Here is a 22,446-nt window from a genome sequence, read left to right as displayed (position 1 = left end):
AAGTTCCAGGCCAGTCTGAGCTACATAGCAAGACCTTGTCTTGAAAAACCAAAAAATTAGAGTAAATAAAATCTTAACATGTGATGCCTTGGGCTCTATCCTCAGGAACTTGGGGAACTCCAGGGGTGCCTAGTTAATTTGGGGGTTGAAATCTTTTATCCCTGGGCTGCACCTCTGGATTCTCAGTTTCAAGAAATGGGTTGCAAAGGCATTCTATCCCCCAGCTGCCTTGGATCGTGGTCCTGTGTTCAAATCCAAACTCTGCTGTGTGACCTCGGCTAGTGACTTTACTATCCTGTGCCTCAGCTTCCCCAGCTGTCACAGGAGGTTAAGAACAGCACTGGTGTTAAAAGGTTGTTCGTATGTTAAAATGGATTCACCAGTGTAGTGTAGTATTTGAGTGCGTGTGATATAATTGCTCAGGAAATTTTTTTTTTTTTTAACACAGCACTGGGGATTACAGCCAGGGTCTTTGCACTGAGCTCCACCCCCAGCCCTTTTTATTTTGGGACAGGGTCCACTAAGTTGCTAAGTTGCACAGGCTGGACTCAAACTTGCGATCCTCCTGTCTCAGGTTCCCAGAATGCTGTAATTACAGGCATGCAGCACCATGCCCTGCTGGCTTATGGCACTAAAAATAAATAAATGTTTGCTGATTGGGAACACACAAAAAAGGCTGGAGAGTTTGCACTTAAATCTCATCTCTGCATTGCCAGGGGCAAGTGATTTACTGTCTGTGAGCCTCAGTTTCCTCATTTCTCAAATGGGGAAGCAACCTTGGCATTTTGAGGCTGCAGGGAGCTGATATATGCAAAGTGCTCAGAGCTGCGGTGCAGAGCACACTGTGGCGCCCGCGGCTGTTTTTCTTGGGAGGCAGACAGGACTGCGCTGCTCTGCCAGCCGAGCCGCAGTCACAGATGAGCCCAGAGAGAGACAGCAAAGAGGCAATTATAAGAGGGTGTGACAGCCGGAACAGGAGAAGCACAGGGAGCTGTACAAACAGGGCTGACTTTGGAGCCCTCTCTCACTTTTATTTATTTTTTTTACTTTTTGGATTTCTGAGACAGGGTCTTACTATGTGGCTCAGGCTGGCCTTGAATTTGCAGTGATCTTACTGCCTCCACTTCCCATGTGCTGGGACAGTAGGTATCTGCCACCATGCCCAGCTGGAGCTATTTTGTTGTTGTTGTTGGTATCTGGGATCAAACTCAGGACCTCATGCTTGGGAGCCAGGCATGGTGCCACTGAGCTAAATCCCCAGCTGGAGCTTTTTAAAAATTATTATTACTTTTTGCCATGGGACATAATACCCAACACCTGCAACTTGAAGGAGGAGAAGTTCAGCTTGGGTCATGGTTTCAGAGAGCTCAGTCCATGGTAAGCGGGCTCCAAGGCAGAAACATCATAGCAGAAGGGTCTGGTGGAGGAGAGCTGCTCACTTTATGGTGGCCAGGAAGCAGGGAGCAGCAGAGCCAGAGAGGAAGGGGCCAGGGACCAGAGAGTCTCCAAGGTCGCAGCCCCATCGGCCACCCAAGTGCAACTAGAAGTGTGCTTTACTCATCTCCCAGGCATCTCTCAAGCCTGTCAAGTAGCCAATCAAGATTCACACAGTAGGTGCACCATCGCACCATTGCACCGACTGCGTGCCAGGCAGTGGTCCGGACTCTGGGATACTCCATCAACAAGATGGGTAGGAATTTAGCTCAGTGGTGCCGCACCTGCCTCAAAAGTACAAGGTCCTGAGTTTGATCCCCAGTATCCCCCCCCAAAAAAAGATGGGTAGAGATTGCCACCTTCACCAAGATTCCACCCTAGTAGGAGCAGGCATGGTACACAGAGTCCTGAAAGTTGCTCAACAAAGAGTTGAAAAGCTGAGTGTGGTAGTGCATGACAGTCTTTCCAGCACTCTGGGAGGCCGAGGCAGGAGGATCGAAAGTTTGTGCCCAGCCTGGGCAACTAAATAACTTGGCAAGACCCTGTCTCAAAATAAAAAATAAAAAGAGGGCTTGGGATGTAGCTCAGTACAGAGGCCCTGGGTCCAGTTTCCAGGGCTGGAAAAGAAAAAGCACTGGGGGAAAAGTGCATTTATACTGAACATGTACAGCCTTTTTTTTTTTTTTGTCATTATCCCCTGAACGATACAGTATGACAACTGTGTATGTGGCCTTCACATTTTATTTTAGTTTTGGTTTTTTGAGACCAGATCTCACTGTGTAGCCCAGGTTGGCCTCAGACTCACAGTGATCCTCCTGCCTCAGCCTCCTCAGGGCTGGGATGACAGGTGTGTGCCATCACACCAGGTGCCCAAAGCCATTACATTTTGTTAGGTGTTATAAGTCATCTAGAGATGATTTAAAGTCTGTGGGAGGACTATGTAGGTTCTATGCAAATACTACACCATCCAATATAAAGGTCTCCACATTTGTGAGTTCTGGTATTGAAGGCAGACACTGGAACCCGTCCCCACCAAGGGACAACTCAGCTTTACCGTGGCAGCCTGGCAAATGAGTGCATTTTCCTGCAGCCACGGTCACACTGTGGCCTAGGGGTGGCAGTAGCTGGCCTCAGTTGCAGACCCTGGGGGTTGTTCAATACCCCCTTGCCTGGTCCCTTATCCCTGCCTGCATTTCTGGAAATAGCTGTTTCACTGAGTTCTCCTCAGGCTGCCTTTAGGAGCTGATATTTTCCACCAGGACTCTGCATGATGCAGTGGTAAGGAGACATCAGGCAGGAGCTGGCTCACACAAGGTTGTAAAAGTTATGGGCCGTGGATTTAGCTCAGTGGTTCCGCCACCTGCCCTGCAAGTACACGGACCCGAGTTCGATCCCCAGTACCAAAAAAAACAAGGTTGTAAAAGATAGAATAAAGCTGGGTGTGGAGGTGCACACCTGTCAGCCCACCACTGAGGGAGGCTGAGGCAGAAGGATCTCAAGTTCGAGCCCAGCCTGGGCAACTGAGCAAGACCCTGACTCAAAATTTTAAAAGTGAGAAAGGGTGTGTGTGGGAGGTTGCTAGGCTGTGAGAACAAAGTGCCACAGGCTGGGCGGCTTACAGAAGAGAAACGGACTGCCTCAGGCTTTTGCAGACTTGAAGTTCAAAATCTGGGTGTCAGCAAGACTGGCTCCTTCTGAGGCCTGCCTCCTGGGCTTGCAGGGGCCACCTCCTCTTATCTTCACTTGTCCTCCCTCTGTGTGTGTCTGTTTTAATTTCCCTCCCCCTCTCATTCCTCCTCCTCTTTTTTTCTTCTCCTCCTCCTCCTCTGGTCCTTTGAGACAGGATCTCGCTATGTAGTTCAGGCTGGTTTTGAACTCACTATGTTGCCCAGGCTGGCCTCACACTTGTGGCGATCCTCCTCCCTCAGCCTAGGAGTGCTGGGATGACAGGCGTGCACCAACATGCCTGGTGCAGGTGGTGGCTTCCCCCCTCCCTTCTTTCTCTAACAGGGGATGGACCCCATGGCCTTGTGCATTCCCAGCAAGCACTCTACCCCGGAGCCACACACCCAGCCCTCCTCTTCCTATGAGAGCCCCAGTTACACTGGATTAAGCCCCACACAAATCCTCCCATTTAAATTTGATTACAGTCATCAAATCAGCTCCAGGACCTGCCCCCACCATGGATATCAAAATCTGTGGACGCCAGAGTGCCTTCTGAAAACACTGTAGCACTGGCACAGAAGCTGCACCCTCCCAGGGGCTTCCACTCATCTCAGGGTGACTGAGGATGCCTGGGACAATGCAGAAGCTGTGTGTGGAGTTGCTACCCTCTCTTGCTGAAGAGATGATGACAAGAAAAGAAGTCTGGCCATGTGTGGTGGTACGGTAATCCCAGCCCTTGGGAGGTTGAGGCAGGAGGATTGCCACAAGTTCAAGAACAGACAGCTACATTGCAATTTGAAAAAACAAAAAAAAAAGGTATAAAATTCTGAGACAGGGTCTCAATAAATTGCCTAGGCTGGCCTCATGCTTGGAATCCTTCTGCCTCAGCCTCCTGAAGAGGCGGGATTACTTTTGCTGTGCTGTTGATTGAATTTACAGAAAGGGACCTGCAGATACAGAGGAGAAAATGTGCCTCTTTCAAAGCTCGTCTTGAACTCTAGTTACGTTCTGGGGCACTGGCGGGGGGGAGGTTAAGACATCAACATTTGAATTATTTTTAGTGTGTAGGGGACACGATTCGGCCCACAATGGCATACAAGTGAGGACAGGCAGAGAAATCCACTGGGGAACTCCAGGCAAGCACTGCAGAGCCGACTCAGTCATCCTTCAGCATTTTCCAGGCCTTTCAAAGAAATGACTCTGAAAGAGGGAAAACGGCTCCCACCTCTGGGCACATCCTCCACTGGAAAGGGAGGGGGCAGCGCTAGCCACCCGGGTCACCGAGCCCTTTGTCAGCGACAATGGGCCACTTGAAGGGAAATCGATCCAGCGGCAGCTAGGAGCGGCTTCTGTCTCCTCTCCTTCAGGCTGGATAGGAGCCGGCAGGAGCCAGGATTGTTCTGCCAGATGGCCGGCCAGAGTGGCCCTCAATCAGCTCGCATTGTGGCCTCCGCACCTGCATCCATCCAGTTAAAGAGGGGGCCCAGCGCTGCTTCCCTCCTGAGCCTGGCCTGCTGCAATAGGATTAAGAGCTCCAGCTCTTTGTGAGCCCAGTGCAACACCAGGGACCTCGCAGCACAACCTTCTAGCCCTAGTGATGTCAGCCAAGCAACTTGAACCTTGTTGTGGCTCAGTTTCCCCATCTGGAAAATGAGGTGAACACTTGTGCCCGCTTCTTAGGCTGTTATGGAGGTTAAATGAATGTCAGTGTGCACAGAGTTTAAAATCAAGGGCATGTGGCGCATGCCTGTCATCCTAGCACTCAGGAGGCTGAGGCAGGAGGATGGCCACGAATCCAAGGCCGGCCGGAGCATAGTGAGACCCTGTCTCAAAAAACAAACAAAAAATCATTAAAGCGGGCCAGGGATTTAGCTCAGTGCTTCCGCCACCTTTCTCGCAAGCACAAGGACCCGAGTTCGATCCCTGGTACCAAAAAAAAAAAAATCATTAAAGTCAAGACGTGGTGACTGCTGCAAAAGAGTCGGCTACTGAGGTTACTGTCCCCGCTCACCTCAGAACAGCAGCACGACGCGGGGAATGTTGGAAATGGAAAGTCAGGAGGGCATGGCAGGGGCATGGCGTGAACACCTGTAATTTGGGCTACTCCAGAGGCTGAGGCAGAAGGATCGCAAGTTCAAGGTCAGCTTGAGCAACCTGGCAAGACCTTGTCTCAAGATAAGAAATACAAAGGGCTGGGGATACAGCTTACGGGTGAAGCGTCCCTAGGTTCGCTTCCCAGTACAAGGGGGGGGGGTGCCGGGGGAGGAAAGTCAGGGCAGGGGTATGCTGTGTCTTCACAGACAGTTGGGGAAACTGAGGCCAGGCTACTTAGAGCGAGTTTAACAGAAGCTAGAAGGCTAAACGAAAGACATGGGGGCAGGGGGAATCCAAAGGGTAGCAACTGTTAGAAGCGGTCGCCACTCCATGGATGGCAGAGAAAAGAGAAAAATAGTGCTGCTGGCATCATGCCTTGGGCCACCAGGCTGGAAGCCCGGAGATCAGCGCTGGAGCCAGGGAGGAGGTGAGGTCACGTCTTGGAGCAAAGAGATTGGTGAAGCCTCTCTTTCTCCCACCCCCCAGACTCAAACGGCACCCCCCCCCCCCCGCATTGGCTGAATCAAGCAGGAATCTGGTGAGCAAGGGAACCTGGGAAATGTAGTTTTCAAGGGTCACTGCCCCTGCGTGACCCAGCAGAACAAGGTAATGACCAGCACGCAGGACTCAAAGCCCAGGTGATGTCTTTCTAAAGTTGTTTTACCTACCAACATATTCACTTATAGAACATTTGCTCAGGACTCCACAAGCCTGTGGAAGAACATTGATAATGATGGGTCCTTCTTGTCCATAGTTAGGTGTTTAGCTAAAAACTTATGTCCTCAGGGACATCTTCCACGATTGCCCCCTTCACTCTGCATCTCCCTGCTTGGCACTTGTCACGACAGAAGCCACATCACACATTTCTTGGGCAGTGTAGCAGATAACCGGTGCTATGGTTCAGTAGTGTACATGTGCCAATTCCCCACGATATACTTATTATGTATCACAAATATATACTATTTTTTTTTGGTACCAGGGATCGAACTCGGGTCCTTGTGCTTGTGCAGCAGGCAGCAAAACCACTGAACTACATCCCCAGCCCCTATATACTAATTTTTAAAGTTACCTTTCAATTTTTTTTAAAGGGCTGGGGATGTAGCTCAGTGTAAAGACCCTGGGTTCAATCCCCAGTACCCCCCCATCCTGATTTCTTCCTTGTTCTCATTTCCTGTCTCTTGATTTACTCTCTTCCTTCCCAGTGACACCATCCACAATGAGGTCTCTGCCAGGGCTGAGCCTCCAGCACTGTGACCTAAACCAACCTTCTTACTTTATAAAGTGATGCAGCCTCAGGTATCTCATTACGGTAATGAAGATCACACTAACACAACCCACTAGGAAGGGAACACAAAGGACCTGATGCCTAAAACAGCACTGAGCACATCATAGATGCTCAGTGAATATTTCTATGGTTTTTCCAGCCAACCTGGAAGCAACACTGCTTTGATTTGTGTTAAGAGGCAGAGCTGAGATCAGGAGCCCAGGGCCGGGGGTGTGGTGAAGCCGGGGTTTGTACTGTGCCAAACTCCTGCCCACTCCTCCAGGACTCTCAATACTGCACACAGCCTTCAAGGCTCAGAATAAAACACCACCACCTGCAGAAAGCTTTCACAGACAGTCAGCCCCCCCCACCTCTGTATCTTTACAGTTCTCTGTCCCTCCTCTCTTCTAAGATTCAAAAGGATCTGGGTTTTGAAGTCAGTTGAGTGCAGCTCTGCAGCTCACGGATCCCAAAACCTGATGAAGTGAGTTCAAATCCTGCCTCATCCACTTTCTAGCTGTATGACCTTGGGCAAGTGACTTAACCTCCCTGGGCCTTGCTTTTCCCATCTCCAGAATGGAGATGAGCCCAGTGCCTTGCTTTAGGGTCACGGGAGAATTAAAGCAAGCTATTCTTGGATTCATCGGGGGCAGCCTATGCTCCTTATGGCTCCTGTTGCAACTCCCAGGGAAAATCTAGGAACCAGAGGTCAGAGTCTCTGGCAGCTAACGAATCTGGGAGGGGCCTCAGCCATGTCAGGCCAGCCTCTGTGCCAAGTTGGCCTGATTTTCAACCTGAGAGAGCTGAGAACAGGTTCTGGTGTCAGATGCCTGTGCTGACTGGCAAAGGGCTTGGGGCTCCTCTGACCCTCCTCATCGGAGCACAAGGGTATAGAAAATGCTCTCGAGGGTCTGCCTGGCCCCTGCTGATGACATGTGCTCACCCCACAGCTGCTGCACACAGGGGCTCATTGCTAGAAGCAGTGACCCCTGATACCTGCCTTTGGCTTTTTTTTTTTTGGTACTGGGAATCGAACTCAGGACCACTGAGCTACATCCCCAGGTGCCCTTGGCTTTTGGAACCCTTCTGTCTTGGCCTCCCAGAGTTCTGGGATTATAGGCAGACACCACCTCACCTAGCGGGTCCTTGGCTTTTGGGAGCCATTGCACCGCGCAGATGCCTGTGAGGCATCCCCACCCCGAAGGGCCACAATGACTGAGCCTGGGGCGAGAAAGTCCATGGTGATATCCCTTGGTCAGATAACCGCAGTACAGTCTGCATTCTAGACACTCCTACCCAGCAGACTGGGCCAAGCGTGGATGTCACCTGGGACCTCATCTTTACTCAACCCATTTCTTCCCAGGACTTGCTTCCCTCACTCCATTAATTACAGGCTCCAAACCCTGACCCCGGTTCTGCCTCCCAAGAAGCTGAATGAAGATGGCAGAGGGTGTTCACAGAGGTGTCCTGGGTCTACACGGATACCCGACAACGTCATATCCACCCTGCCAGGCAATCCATCAGCCGTTCTCAGGTAGCTCTCCCTTCTCTCCCATTCCTTTATTATTATTACTATTTTTATTCCAAGGCAGGGTCTCATTAAGTCACCATATTGGCCTGGCTGGACTTAATTTATGACCTTCCTGCCTCAGCCTCCCAGAGTGCTGAGATTACAGGCTTGCTCTACCACGCCTGGCCATCCTGCTTGATATTTTAAAAAATCTGCACAGTGGCTGGGCATGGTGGTACACACTTGTAACCCCAGCTACTCGGGAGGCTCAGTCAGGAGGATCATGGGTTTGAGGCCAGGCCAGGCAACTTAGCAAAACCCTGTCTCAAAATAAAATAAAATAAGTTTTAAAAGGACCAGGAGTGGTAAGAGTGCTTGGCTAGCATGGGTGAGGCCCTGGGTTCTACCTTCAGAAAAAACCCTGTGCAGTAACCATATGAGGTAAGGACACAGCATGCTCCTTATGCAGATGGGGAAATTGAGGCCTGGAGGAGCCAGGAGTGGCCTCATGAGCCAGGGCATGGGCTTCTCAATTGTGCACAACTGTGTGTTGTGTGTGCTGGTCTGAGTGTGCACCAGCCTGAATATGAATGGAGGAGGCTTCCTAGATGTGTTCACATCCACTGTGCTTGGAGATGATTGTGTGTGTGTGTGTGTGTGTGTGTGTGTGTGTGTAAGGACACAGCAGGCCAGTCCCAGGCAGGTGTGAATGTGTGTCTGTGTGCTCAGCTCAGTGTGAACATGCCTGCACACCAGAGGATGTAGTGTCTGTGATGAGGCTGTGTCCACACACATGTCTGTGCACATGCATGTGTGCATGTGTGGAGCAGTGGTAACTCTTCAAGGCTCGGCTGGGGCTGCAGCTGAACTTGAAGGAATCAGTGGGTGAGGGAGGAACCCCATCAGCCACAGCCCTGTTATTTATAGATGGATCCCAGTTCATAAATTCCAAATTTTTTTTATCTCCCTAAGTGCCAGGCCCCTATAAATATTCATGGTTTCCTGCCTTGGAATATTTGAGTAGTGAGAGGAGAAGCAGGGCTGGCTGAGAGGGGAAAGCAAGGGTCCGTGGTGGTGTTGCAGACCGCGAGGGTGTGGAGCAGGGGCCTCTCGGGATCTGCCTGTATCCCTCTGGGCTTCCCTTCCAAGCTGCAGCTGGCAAGCCTGGCGCTGTTCATGGCCAAGACAGAGCTCTTCCGATGCCTATTATTATTCTTCCCCTGTGTCTGTGGAAAAATACCACCCACTCCAGGGCATGGGAGGTGGCTGAGCTGTTTTCTCAGCTCCAGCTCGAGCTCCAGTGGGAAATTCAATTTCCTGGGACCCTCCCAGCTCGGGAGGGACAGGGAGGCCCCTCTGATGGGCCCTGAGGCGGGGGCTCCAGAGACAAACTCTGAGGAAGGCATGTGTGGCCTCCTGCGTTGTCCCAAGGATGGGGGACAGGACCAGTCTGTATGGGGGTGTGTGCGTGTGTGTGTGTGTTGTGTGTGTGTGTGTAAGAGACTGTGATAGTCAACGGAACTGTTGACAGATTTTCTAGTTCTTTTCTCTTACACACATGATAAGAGTGTATTTTCCCAGCACTTGCCATGGGGCTTTCTTTAGCCAGTGTTGTGGAAGCAACTGCCAGGAGAAAGCTTTTTTTTTTTTTTGGAACTGGGGATCGAACTCGGAACCTTGTGCTTGCAAGTCAGGTGGCGGAACCACTGAGCTAAATCGCCGGCCCTGTGGAGAAAGCTTTGATAGCCAGTACATCCTCTGCCTTGTTCTGGCATCAGCAATTACAGAAGAGTGTGTTGGGCCGGGGATTTAGCTCAGTGGTTTCGCCGCCTGCTGCACCAGCTCAAGGACCCGAGTTCGATCCCAAGTACCAAAAAAATAAACAAACAAAGAGTGTGTTGATGGGAAGTCTCCATCTGCGGGGGTCTCTGAGTGACCAACATAGGCAGAGACCCTACAAACACTCATGTAGCAGGAGCCAAAAGCTCACTGGGTTGATTTTTCTTACTGAGACTTGGGGCTGCTTTATTACACAGCACAGCCTACCCAATGCTGACTATTACAGAGTCTGTGACTGTGTGAAGCTGAAATGTAGCTCTGTATCCATGATACCAACATGCGTGAGTGTGTAGCTATATACAAGTGTATATGTGTAAGCATCAGCAAGTGTATGAATGTGTAAATGAGTGTGTAAAACTAACTGAGTAGCGTGACCATATACAGATGTGAAAATGTGAGTGTGAAGGGTGGGGGTTTTCTACTACACAATTCTAGGGGCACTGTTCTTAGATACCATCACATCCCTGCACTTGTGTGCTATTGTAGGTAGATGTGGAAGAGGCACAATGTGGGGGTCTGTGGCTGAGTGTGTAGACTGATCAGCAGGCAGTGTGTTTGTGAGACCATACTGTGGTCTGCGTGTGTGTGTGTGTGCAAGGGTCTGTGTGTCAATGTGCATGCCTGTGTGGAGTGTGCTGCTGTGTGCTTGAGACATGTGCATGGGTTGACGTGAATGTGCGTGCATGCATGCATTGTCTGCCGCGGTGTGAGCATCTGAGTGTGTGTGTGTGTGTGTGTGTGTGTTAGCCCATGTAAAGTGGGGGCATCACTCAAGTGTATCAGAAGAGTCACAGCCAGCATGGAAAGGAGGGACAGCCTCTCTGAGTGATTCCCATGCTGAGTGACTCAGCTGAGTATGGACAGAGTGTTACATCTCAGTCTCACACACATGTAGGCTCTGTGTCAGTCAGCATAAGCTATGCTATGCTACTGCATAACAAAACAGCTCATGGGTCTGAGCTGGCTCAACTCAGATCCTAGGATGACCTGGCATTGGCAAATGAAAAACTCTTTCCCTCATCAGTCCCGGGACATTCTGAGATATTTGCAATGGCCATTAAACCCAGAGGCACTCAACAGTTGGGGAAAGTGGTTCAACAAGAAGAGAGGGCAAACCTGCCTCCCACTGCTTTCCCAAAATAAACCCATTTTCTGCTTCTATCCACATGGGTTCTGCTCTGATCTAGCTCAGGATGTGGGTCTAGCCCTGGTCTAGCTCAGGACTCAGGTTCAACCCTGGTCTATTCCAGGCTCAGGGTTTGGCCTTTTCTACCTCAAGTTCACCTCAAGTGTGGCACTGATAGACCTGGGCTTGCACTTGCTCTTGGTCAATCGCTAGAGCCAAGTTCAGCCCTGGGGTCTATCAGGGCTTTGGCTTGATTCTAGTCTGAAAAAAGCCAATCATAGAGTATCTTAAGACCTCAGGGATATGTCCCTGTTCTGTCCCAGGACCTGAATTTATTAATCTTGGGTCTTGAGCTGAGCCTGGTCTATCTCAGTACCTGGGTCCACTTTGCCCTAATTCACCCTTCACTCTGTGTCCTGCTCCTGGGGATCTAGTCTCTCATAAAGCATTTCCCTCCAATGCTCAGGGCCTCCTCGATAAATATTCACTGCGAATGACTGGTGTGTCCCAGGATTAATGAGGGTAAGGGGATTTTACTCGTCCATTGGCATTATCTTAAACTCATTAAAGTGAATTTTATGAGTCTTTTTCAAAGATTATTACAAAGCTTTCTTGATGAGCTTTTTTTTTTTTTGGTACCGGGGATCGAACTCGGGTCCTTCTGCTTGTGCAGCAGGCGGCGAAACCACTGAGCTAAATCTCCAACCCTTGATGAGCTTTCATAAATGGTATTAATCTTCAAGATCTGGGGACTTTATGGGAAGCCATCCTGAGTCTTACCTCATGGGCACTAGAGCTAGAAATGTCCCTTCTGAGCTGTCCCCAGGCTCAGAGACTGAAACTCATGCCAGGGTTCCAGACTTCATGGTTGTGTGCCAGGTGTGTGTGTGTGTGTGTCTGTCTGTCTGTCTGTTCACCACCACAGGGCACCATATGCTGAACAAGGAGGCTTAAAACCCCCAGTCTTTTCCTCCAACCTTCCCTGGTCTCCCCTCTAAACCTCCCAGAGGAAATGACAGTCACAAAATGGGATGCTCCCTCTCCCTAGTCACAATTTACCAACCTTCCCTGAATTCTGTCCTCTTCCTATGGTCATGGGGCCCTTCTCGCTTGGATCCCTCTGCCTTCTTGGGACTCACACAAGCCATCTCACCTTTAGCCTGCATATTCAACCTCTCCCTGTTTCTCTTTATCTCTGTCTCTGTCTCTCTGAAGCAGAACTTTCTCACTGGTTTTTAGAGAAATTTAAGTCCCTCTTAAGAAAATAAGCAATTAAAAAAAAGAAAAGAAAAGAAGCAATTAAAACATGCCATGCTTAACTACTCCTTTTATCTGCCTCCTGCTTCTCTCTCCTCTTCCTAGCTACCTATGCTAACAGCCTCCACTTCTTTACTTACTCTAACTGGTGACTCCCTCATTTCCACCTATGGGTTTTTTGGGGGGTGGGTGGGTGTTGGGGATTGAACCCAGGCTCTTTGCACTGAGCACTCTCTCTGGTTAGCTTACTCTGTGCCATCATGCAATGCCCTGGCCATGCTATGACACAGGAAGAAGGAAGCTCCTCACCATCTACGCTTGGATTTCCCAGCCACCAGAACCAAAAGCTACATAAACTTCCATTCTTTATAAGTCACCTGGTCTGTGGCATTCAGTTACAGCAACAGAAAACAGACTAAGACATGTTTGCATGGTTCCCTCGTACCTCAATGCATCTCCTTGGCAGAATCCTCTTCCTCCACCTGCCCATTAAACATCCCCCTCCACTGAGGTTTCTTGACATCGGTGCTATTGATGCTTGGGGCCAGATAACTGAATTCTGTGCACCATAGGATGCTAAGCAGCAACCCTGTATGCCAGTCATATCCCACCCTTCCAGATGTGACAACAAAACATCTCCAGATATGGCTGATGGTCACGTGAGTACAAAAGTGCTCCCTGCTTGGGGACAATTACTCTACCTTAGTCTTGAACTCTTTCTCTCTATCCTTCTCTAAATGTTCTGTGACAGTTAATTTTGATTGTCAATTTGATTGGCTTGAGACACCTAGGAGATTAGGAAACCACAGGTCTGGATGTTTCTGGGTGGCCGATGGGGCTGCAAGCTTGGGGACTCTATGTGATCCCTGGCCCTTCCTCTCTGGCTCTTCCCCTCTCTCTGCTTCCTGGCCTCCATGAGGTGAGCAGCTTTCCTCCGCCAGGCCCTTCTACCATGATGTTTCTGCTGTGGTGCCAGTCAACCATGGACTGAACTCTCTGAAACCATGAGCGAAATTAAATCTTTTCTTCCTCCTTCAAATTGTGTCAAGTGTTTTGTCCCAGTGATGGGGCAACTGACCAATACAGGTTCTTGCTCCTACCAAAGCCTCCATGCCACATACAAATATGTCTCAGAACTCCAAATCCATTCATTCATCCAACTTCATGACCAACCCACCAGGTGCCTCTGAAGCGTTTCATTCCCAACATGTTCACCATGAAACATTAAGTTCTTTGCTCTTGAATCCAGTTCTCACCCAACACCCTGTATGTCTTCATCTCCATCCCCCAGGTCAGGGGGGCAGACACACCCAAGCAGTACCCTCACCCCCATTTTCTTCCCTCACCAATCTGGTTGACTTTAAGCCCCAGATCTTCTTAGAATCCACACAAGTTCTCCATTTCTATTGTCATCCAATAGTCCAAGATATCTTCTCAACTCAGAAAGTCTATCTGGACTACCTCAATCTATGCTTTCTTCTGGCCAATCCACTCTACACATGGCAGTTTCGGGGAACTTTTACAGTGTACACATGATGATATACGTATACAGCCTCCAAAGTGAAACCCCATGGTGCGTTTCTTTTATTGTTTGTTTGTTTGTTTTTGAGACAGGGTCTCACTATATAACCTTGAACTTACTATGTAGCCCAGGCTGGCCTCGAACTCATGGTGATCCTCGTGGCTCAGCCTCCTGAGTGCTAGGATTACAGGCATGAGCCACCACACCTGACATGGATTCCTTTTATCCTTAAAATACAGATGACACATAACATGACCACGAGACCATATGGGTCTGCCCTTTACCTACCCCTCTGCTTATAGCTGGGACCAACCTCCCACCCCCAGGCCACCTTTAGTCTGTCACATTTTCCATACTTCCTCTCACCACAGGACCTTTTTACAGGCCATCGCCTTTTCCAGGACTCCTCACCCTCCCCACAGCGGATCTCAGCTCTTGCTTCCTCAGGCTTTCCAAATTAGATCAAATTTCCTTATTAGAAGCTCTTAGAACACCAATAATCTTTTCTTCCAAGCTGTTATCGCAGCTGCGATTTATACTTATTTGTGAATCTGTGATCAATACCTGCCTCCCATATGCCCTGTGTCTGTCTGGCTCACGGTCTTTTTTCTCATGATGGCACATAAGTATGCATGAGCGCTTGCTGAATAAATCCACAGATGGACAAAGGGCCCTGCTGCTGTCAGGATCAGGTTTGAGGGGCTTGGGCTAGCCTGCACATCCTCCATGACCTTGGAGGCTGAGCTCCTGGGCTTGGTAAAGGTCAGAGCAAAGATGGAAGGCCACAGATGCCACGCTTCTGCTTCAGCAGAAGCAGGAAGTCAAGGAGTCAGAAATCTCGGGGCGGGGGGGGGGGGTCCTGTCTTTCCATAGAGCACAGAAGGGGGTTCAAGCCATTGCCTCTTCCCGGCTATTAGAGGTGCGGTAACCTGTCTGATGTCTGCCCCTTTGCCTCTTTCCATCTTTTGGGGGGGCTTACTTTGAGATAAGGTCCCACTATGTAGTCCAGGCTGGCCTCAAACTCACAGCAATCTTCCTGCCTCAACCTCCCCAGTGCTGGGATGACAGGCATGCACCACCACACCCAGCAATTTCCTGTATCTTTCAGAAATTCTCCCTAGGTTTCATGCTTCTCTCCAGCCACCACCTCATGACACTGTTCTGGTTCCTATTCCCAATTTCTTCATGTCTGGTCCACCAGCAAGGCCCATAACTCTGTGTCCAAGGCACATGCCCATCGGCCCAGGGCACAGCAGTTCTACTATTTTTGTCCTGGTATTGATATTTCCATTTCTGGTACTGGGACTTGAACCCAGTGCCTTTCTACAGAGCTACATCCTCACCCCTTTCTATTTAATTTATTTATTTAGACAGGGTTAAGTTGCTAAGTTGCCTAGGTTGGGCTTGAACTTGCCACCCCCCCTGCCTCTATCTCCCAAGTGCTAGGATTATAAGCATGCACTCCAGTGCCTGGCTAACGCTGGGTTTTGCTTGGGCTACTACAATTACCTCTCCCAAGTCTTCATCCTTCACTCTCAGCCCTGGAATCCATTCCCCAGCCCAGCAGCTGAGGAACTTAAAACATGTGAATCAGACTGGAGCGCTCCTTCCCAATGCAAATCATCCAGGGGCTTCTTGCTGCATTCAGAATAAACCCCAACACACCTTGGGGCCTGCGAGGCCACTAATGGACAATCCCTTGCTGACGCGTATAAGCTCCTGCCCTCCCCTTCTATGGCTGTCTTTCCAGAATACAGCAAGCTCATTTCCACCCCAGGGCCTTCAGCGTGGGGGACAGAAGAGACACACCAAAAGCTGGAGCAGGACTGGCCTCTCCAGGCCATGTAGTTCACACTAACCTCCTGCTAGGGTCTGGATCTGGAACAGCCTTCAAAGGTCACGTGTTCAATGCTTGGCGCTACTGGGGGGGTGGAACCTTTAAGAGGCGGTCCTTGTGGGAGGGGAGAGGTCATGGGGGCGTGGCCTCGAGGGTGATGAACTCAGCCCCTCCCCTTTCGGTTTCTTTCATATCCCTGCTTTCAGGTGAGCAGCTGGCTCCGCAGTCATCCGCCATGACGTGCAAAAGTGATGGGGCCACTCAAGAACTGGAATTTAAAGTTGTGAGTCAAAATAACCTTTTTTCTCTGTAAGCTGATTTATCTCAAGTATTTGTTACAGTAATGGAAAAATAACTCACATATCCCCTACTCACACCCATCCCTGTCCAGGATCAGAGGATCATTTCCTGTTTGTTTGCAGTTCGTCTCTTCCCACCCAAATGCCATGTGTGCAAGCGTCTTGCCTGTCTTACCCACTTGGCACATAGGAGGGTGCATAATAAGTATTTGTTAGCCATGGCGCATGTCTGTCATCCCAGCACTCAGGGAGGCTGAGGCAGGAGGACTGCAAGTTTAAGCGCAGCCTGGGCAACTCAGCAAGACCTTGCCTCAAAAAAAAAAAAAAAAAATTACCACCTGCCTTCAAAGCGGAAGGACCCGAGTTCAATCCCCGGTACAAAAAATAAATTAAAAATAAAAAAGGACTAGGGGTGCAGCTCAGTGCAAAAGACCAGGATTCAAACTCCAGAGCCAAAAGGTGGGGCAGGGAGAGCAAAGTGGCGAGAGAGGGAACCTAGGAAGGGCAGGAGGGGCATGGCTTTAAAGATGACATTCTCCACCTGGAGGAGGAGAGGAGAGAAGCGTATGAAATTGGAGGCTGGAGGGACAGGATGGTGGACAAAGGGACAGGAAGGGACTGGAGGACATGAGAAGAGACTGGAGAACCAAGCCTAAGGCCCAGGTTCTCTCTGGCTTGCAAGCTGTGTATTTACGACTGACGGTAATGATGATTCTCCTCCATGCTAACAATGGTCTCTCACGGGCACCTGGCCTTTCCTGATGCCAGGCCCCATTCTGGGCATCAGCCCCTGTAATTATCCCGGATGGAGCCTCAGCCAAGCGAGCTGGGTGAGTCAGCGGGGCTTGGGCTTGGGCTCCTTGGACAGGGCTGCTGATAACATATGACCCTGGATTCCCCTGTGTCCTCTGAAAAGGCCCCAGGGCACTCCCAAGGCCATCCTTGCTGGCTCTGGAGTCTGTTTGCCAGTTCAGAGACCTCGTAGAGATTTAGTCACTCATGTCCCCAAACAGCAGCAGGTACATTTTAGGATGCCCCCGGATTCTGTGCACAGAAACCCAAGTTTATTGGCAGCACCTGTGAGTGGTGCTGTCCAGGACGCATCAGGAGTCTCTGTGCACATCCAGAACTAGCCACGTATGTGGGTGCACACGAGTGTTAAGTCCAGAGGAATATCTGTGTGCACTGGTGACAGCCATAAGGACATGTGTACCTTTGTTCATGTGTTTGTCCAAGCCCATCAACATTCCTTTTTTTTGGTGTTGTGAGACAGAGTCACCCTATGAATTTCAGGCTGGCCTTGAACTCACAGCCATCTTCTGCCTCAGCCTCCTGAGTGCTGGGATGACAGGCTGCGCCACCACACCCAGCATAAGCATTCCTTTTATTTATTCAGGTAGTACTGGAGACGGAACCCAGAGCCACGTATGTGCTAGGCAAGTGCCCTACCACTGAGCTACATCCTCAGCCCTTATGTTTTTTACTTCAAGACAAGGTCTCGCTAGCTTGCCCAGGCTGGCCTCAAACATATGATCCTCTTGCCTCAGCCTCCTGAGAAGCTGGAATTACAGCTGGGTGCCACTGTGCCTGGCTTGACCATTCCTTTTGCTGAGACATGTTCACAAGTATTCTATTCTTGTGCACAAAAGCTTGTTGACTTATAATGGGGTTACATCCTGATAAACCCATCAGAAATCCAAAAAGCATTTATTTAATACACATAACCTGTAGAACATTACAGCTCAGAAAGAGAGATGCTGTAGAGTGCCAATCCTTTGTACTTGTGATCACAAGTGCCACAAACATGCTGCATATCTGTCTGTTCGGGAACACCTGAGCCCTTCCAGGTAGAATCCTCTCTGTCCATTTGTTTCCACCTGCTGGTGGCCATGAACATTCCTACATGCGTCTCGGCAGGAGCTGACATCTGTATACATCCTTGCAACTGCCGTCTTAGGTCTCCCCGGCTAACTCATTAGCATAGCAGTCAGCCCTAAAATATTCTTGCAGAATTTATGCTTTGCTAATAAGCCTGGTGTCACGCTGAGGTCACGCGGCACTTCCAAGGACTCATGGAGCCAGCCTTGAGCAGCGGGGTTGGGGAATCCTGGAATAGCTGGAGAACACACTCATATGAGTGAACAAATAATTCCTCTTTGCTTTTTACTGCACAAATGTCCCAGCCAGTGTCTGTCTGCCGAATCTAAGTCACATTTCAAGACTTGTGACACCACCATGGTAACACCACTAAGGGCTGCATCAGTAGACTTGCCATTATACGGAAGGCCACATCATCCTGGCAGGCTCTACCCTCAGGGCTGCTTCCCTGGGTGTCATTATACTGAAGGCTGCATCACCATAGCGGGCACTACCCTGAGGGCTACACCAACAGGCTTGTCATTATACCGAGGTTTCATTATCTTTGTACAGAACATTGAAGACTGCCTCTCAGACCCAGCTCCATGTGAAGCCAGACTCGCCCCTTGAGTCAAACCCCTGAGGGCCCCAGGCCTGGGCTGAGCATTGTACTGAAGTTTCCTAACTAGAAAGTAAAAGTGAGATATGCTTTTTACACCGGTAACTCTTCTGTGTTGGGTGCAAAAGGCAGGCAAAGGCGAGGTTGAGAAGTGCTCTAAGAGTCCGGTGGGAGCGCAGCAATGGGAACCAGGGGACCATGAAGCTGTGTGAAAGAGAAGAGCACAGTGCCCCGAGCGCTGGAACTGACTCAGCCCTCCTGATCCACAAGGAGGTGAAGGAGTCAGAGTGTAGCTTGGAACCCTTCACTGGACCTCCTGGAAGCTTTGTTTTTCTATTTGTGGTTTTATTGAGATGAGGTCTTGCTATGTAGTTCAGGCTGGCTTTGAACTCACTATGTAGCCCAGGCCATCCTCCTGCCTCAGCCTCCTAAGGGCTGTGATTACAGGTAGGCGCCACCACGCACAGCTCTTCAGGAACCTTTAGGTCCTGTTGTGGCCTGCTGTCCCACCTTGCTGTGCCCTTGAGGACAGACCCCTTACCTACAAGCACAGGCCTCTCCACCACAGCAGCCACAGCACAGCAGGCCTTGACTCGAAGCACATCCTTGGCACACAGTGCACCCTTGGCAGGTCCCACTCTCCCTGGACACCCAGCCACCCCTCACTGAGCCCAGACACCCTCTACGAGAGACACCCTGACACACTTCAGGGACCCAAGGTTCAGACACACCCGGTGGCATCAGATGCCCCTTACACGAAGGTGCACGCTCGGGCCCGCAGTGCCACGCCCTGTCACCCCGCGGCAGACACAGCTGGCTGAGCATGCTCTGGGGACAGGCAAGTCTCCAGCTCCCTCCTGAGTCCCCACGCCCGTGGCTGCCTGGCCTTCGGATGGATTGATGGGACGCAGGAGCGTTATGTTATAAATGAAACATGCAGTTGCCTGAGCCTGGTTTCCGCCCTCCTGTCATTGGCCGAGTCTCTCCCAGGAGGCTGCGGGGCTGGCGGGCAGGGCGGGGGAGAGGGCAGGGAAGTGGCTTGCTTAATTAATTAGTCCTAATTGAGATATCTTTGCAAATACCCCTTTATTGAAGGACACGATTCCACCCGTTTCCCAGGAATTTGCTGCCACTATTTTTCTCTACCCCTTGAGGATCCCAGAAATGACAAGAAGAGAAAGAGCACTTGAAGAGGCTGGCCGGGTGCACCTTGGCTGTTCTGATAATGACAGCAGGGATGGGCGGGAAGGCTCCTGGACACCTCGAGATCCCAGGGTGTGGAAACGGCGGGGACCAAGAGGTGGCTCTGAGATCCAGCAAGAAACACAGGCGGAGAAACTTCCACCAGACACAGGGACAGGTGGACCCGCGGCCAGGCAGACAAACCTCCCTCCGCCTTTTCCTGCCTGGCCAGCCTCCCTGTCCCCTGGGTACCACCCGCCACCCACAGCAGCAGCAGCAGCAGCAGCAGCAGCAGCAGCAGCAGCAGCAGCAGCGCCTTTGCCTGAGGCCTGATCCCCCACGACCGGCGCCCTCCCTCCTGAGCCCTCCCCAGCAAGGCCGCAATCATCTCCCTTGTTCAAAATGAGCTCCTGCAGCTGCAGCCAGGCAGCTGCACCATTTCGGAGCCTGTACTGGCCTGGTGGCTGGGTCCTAGAGGGACGCCTGCCTCCCTCTCCAGGGTGGTGGTGGCAGTGAGGGACCCAGGGTGCCCATCTCCACCTCCAGCTCCCACTCCATGCGGCCCAAGGGGTCCAGACTTGGGATCTGCTCTGGGGAGAATCTGAGAGAGACAGTAGTGAGAGAGACAGATACTCAGAGACAGAAACGAAAGGGAAGCAGGGCTGAAGACAGGGACCCCAGAATAAAACGGATTGAGGGACACAGCAAGAGGAGGACGATGTCAGAACACAGAGAGATAATCACCAGTTGTCAGTCAACAAACATTTATGGACTGTCTACTGCGTACTGTGGCTATACAGTTAAGACATACAGAGAGAAACAGAGCGTTCATACCAGAGAAACGGGTGTGGTGATGCCTGCCTGTATTCCCAGTTACTTGGGGGGTGGAGGCAGGAGGAGCCCAAGTTCGATTACAGCCCGGGTAACTTAGGGTTCAGTCCTCAGTACCGGGAGAGGGGGTTTTCTAACAATTGAATCTCTTGAAAAACTAAACAGCCTCACCTTCCTTTCCCGCTCCAAGCCTTCCATCCGACACTCGGATAAGATCCAAGCAGTTTAGGGCGAATTTGTGTCCTTGGACTTGATGACCACTAGGGATGACTTCTGCCCTCTCCCAGAAAACCTCAACTACTTGCAGTTTTCCCGGTGCCCACCAGGATGCTCCCACCCTTCCCCTCGAGACTGCATCCTCACTGTCCGTCTCTCTGGAGGGTCCTCCCTCTCCTTCCACCCGGCCAATTCCTCCTCGGCTTTAAGCCTTAGTTTAGGGGATGGGGTGCAGCCCAGCGGTAGAGTGCACGTCCAGCACGTGCGAGGCCCTGGATTCCATCTCTACCAGCAGGAGTGAAAAAAACGAAAGCCTCAATTTAGGCATTGGCACCCCTGAGAGGCCTCATCACACGTGCCGCAGCCCCCACAACATCCCATAAATATCCCTGTCGCCACACACACCGCGCCACGTCACAAGTGCCGTGCGTGAGGCTGAGGACCCTGGGAACTTCACTCATCCTTCCTTCCATCTTGCTGGGGATGGACTCAGGGCCTCCCACGTGCAAGGCGAGCCCTCATCCCACCCTCCTCTTTATATCTTTTATTTTATTTGCTTATGTTTGGATTTTTGAGACAGAGTCTCACTGTGTAGCCCAGGCCGGCCTCGAACTCACTGTGATCCTCCTGCCTCAGCCTCCCGAGTGCACAGTAGGGGCTCAGGCCACATTCCTCACACACCTGTGTGTGTGCACACGAGCGAGCACCCCACTCAGGGAGCCGGCGAACACAGCAGTCTGCCCACTCCTGTCCACCTCCTTGGCCTTGGTCCTGCCCGGCTTCCATCACCCAGACAGGTGCTGCTGCCTCCACCCTGCTTGCCTGGATCCTCTCCTTGTGCCTCCTGTCTGCCCTCCCCAGGGGTCCCAGAAGGAAACTGAATCCCAAGTCGCGCTGTCCCTCCCCCACTCACGCCTTTCCACAGCATCCCACTCAGTCACCTATGCAGTTGTTTACCAAGTAGCTGTTGAACATCTGTTATGTTCTAGGTCCTACACTAGGCACTGGAGGGAAGCAGTCAACCAGACTAGCCGGGCACTGTGGCTCATGCCTGTAATCCCAGCTATTCGGTGGGCTGAGGCAGGAGGAGGATCATAAGTTGGAGGTCTTAGTGACTGGGTGACTTAGTGCGGGGTGACTTAGCAAGACTAGCAAGACCATGTCTCAAATTTATTCTTTTTTTTTTTTGTACCAGGGATCGAACTCTGGTCCTTGTGCTTGTGCAACAGGCGGTGAAACCACTAAGCTAAATCCCTGGCCCAAAAATGTTTTATTTTGAGACATGTTCTTGGGCCGGGGATTTAGCTCAGTGGTTTTGCCGCCTGCTACGCAAGCACAAGGACCCAAGTTCCATCCCCGGTACCAAAAAAAACCCCCAAAAAACAAAACAAAAAAAAATTTTTTTTTTAATGAGGGGCCGGGGAAGTAGCTCAATACAAAGGCCCCTGGTTCAATGCCCAGTATTCAAAACAAAACAAGAAAGGGCCAGGGGTGTAGCTCAATGGCAGCTGCTTGCCTAGCATGAACAAGGCCTTGGGCTCTATTCCCAGCACTGAAAAAAAAGTCAACAAAAACTAATTTTTAAAAAAAGCCCTGCCCTGCCCAGTGTGGTGGTGCACACCTGTCATCCCCGCACTCGGGAGGCTGAGGCAGGAGGATTGCCATGAGTTTGAGGCCAGCCTGGGCTACAGAATGAGTTCAAATCCAGTTTGTCATACATAGCAAGACTCTGTCTAAAAAAAGAAAATCCCTGTCCTTAAGTGCATGACATTATAGCAGGAGCCTTTGACAAGATAAGCAAATCACTTAAACAGTCTTTTACAAGGTTTAAAGCCCAACAAAAAAGGAGGCAAGGAGGAAGGGTGGTGTATAGGAGGCGGTGCAGGTTAAATCC

At 50.7% G+C, this 22,446-nt stretch overlaps 2 protein-coding genes across 9 annotated transcripts in view; one reads left to right on the top strand and one right to left on the bottom strand.

Moving 5' to 3' along the window:
• The window catches only part of LOC110345924 (uncharacterized), a 30,313-nt gene extending 8,579 nt beyond the window's left edge, over positions 1-21,734 (top strand). The window contains exons 3-6 of one of the 3 annotated variants that reach the window (XR_002389590.2): positions 6,396-6,941; positions 7,821-7,991; positions 15,462-15,831; positions 19,419-21,734. Coding sequence is in view for 1 of the 3 variants with exons in the window: in XM_087201537.1 (XP_087057663.1) it covers positions 6,937-6,941; positions 7,851-7,991; positions 15,462-15,831; positions 19,419-19,838 (936 nt within the window). In the remaining 2 variants the exon portion in view is untranslated. The remainder of the gene's footprint in view (positions 1-6,395; positions 6,942-7,820; positions 7,992-15,461; positions 15,832-19,418) is intronic. The other 2 variants (XM_087201537.1, XR_015447525.1) reach the window with 2 other exon arrangements.
• Olfm2 (olfactomedin 2) overlaps positions 1-22,446 on the bottom strand; it is a 65,650-nt gene that overhangs the window by 20,210 nt on the left and 22,994 nt on the right. The window lies entirely within an intron of this gene.

Source organism: Heterocephalus glaber, unplaced genomic scaffold (assembly GCF_053883595.1).
Source record: "Heterocephalus glaber isolate CG9 unplaced genomic scaffold, H.glaber_assembly_v1.0 deba00001760, whole genome shotgun sequence".
Taxonomy (NCBI): Eukaryota; Metazoa; Chordata; class Mammalia; order Rodentia; family Bathyergidae; genus Heterocephalus; species Heterocephalus glaber.
The sequence above is the reverse complement of the archived record's forward strand: the minus strand, read 5'-3'. Positions and strand labels throughout refer to the sequence as shown.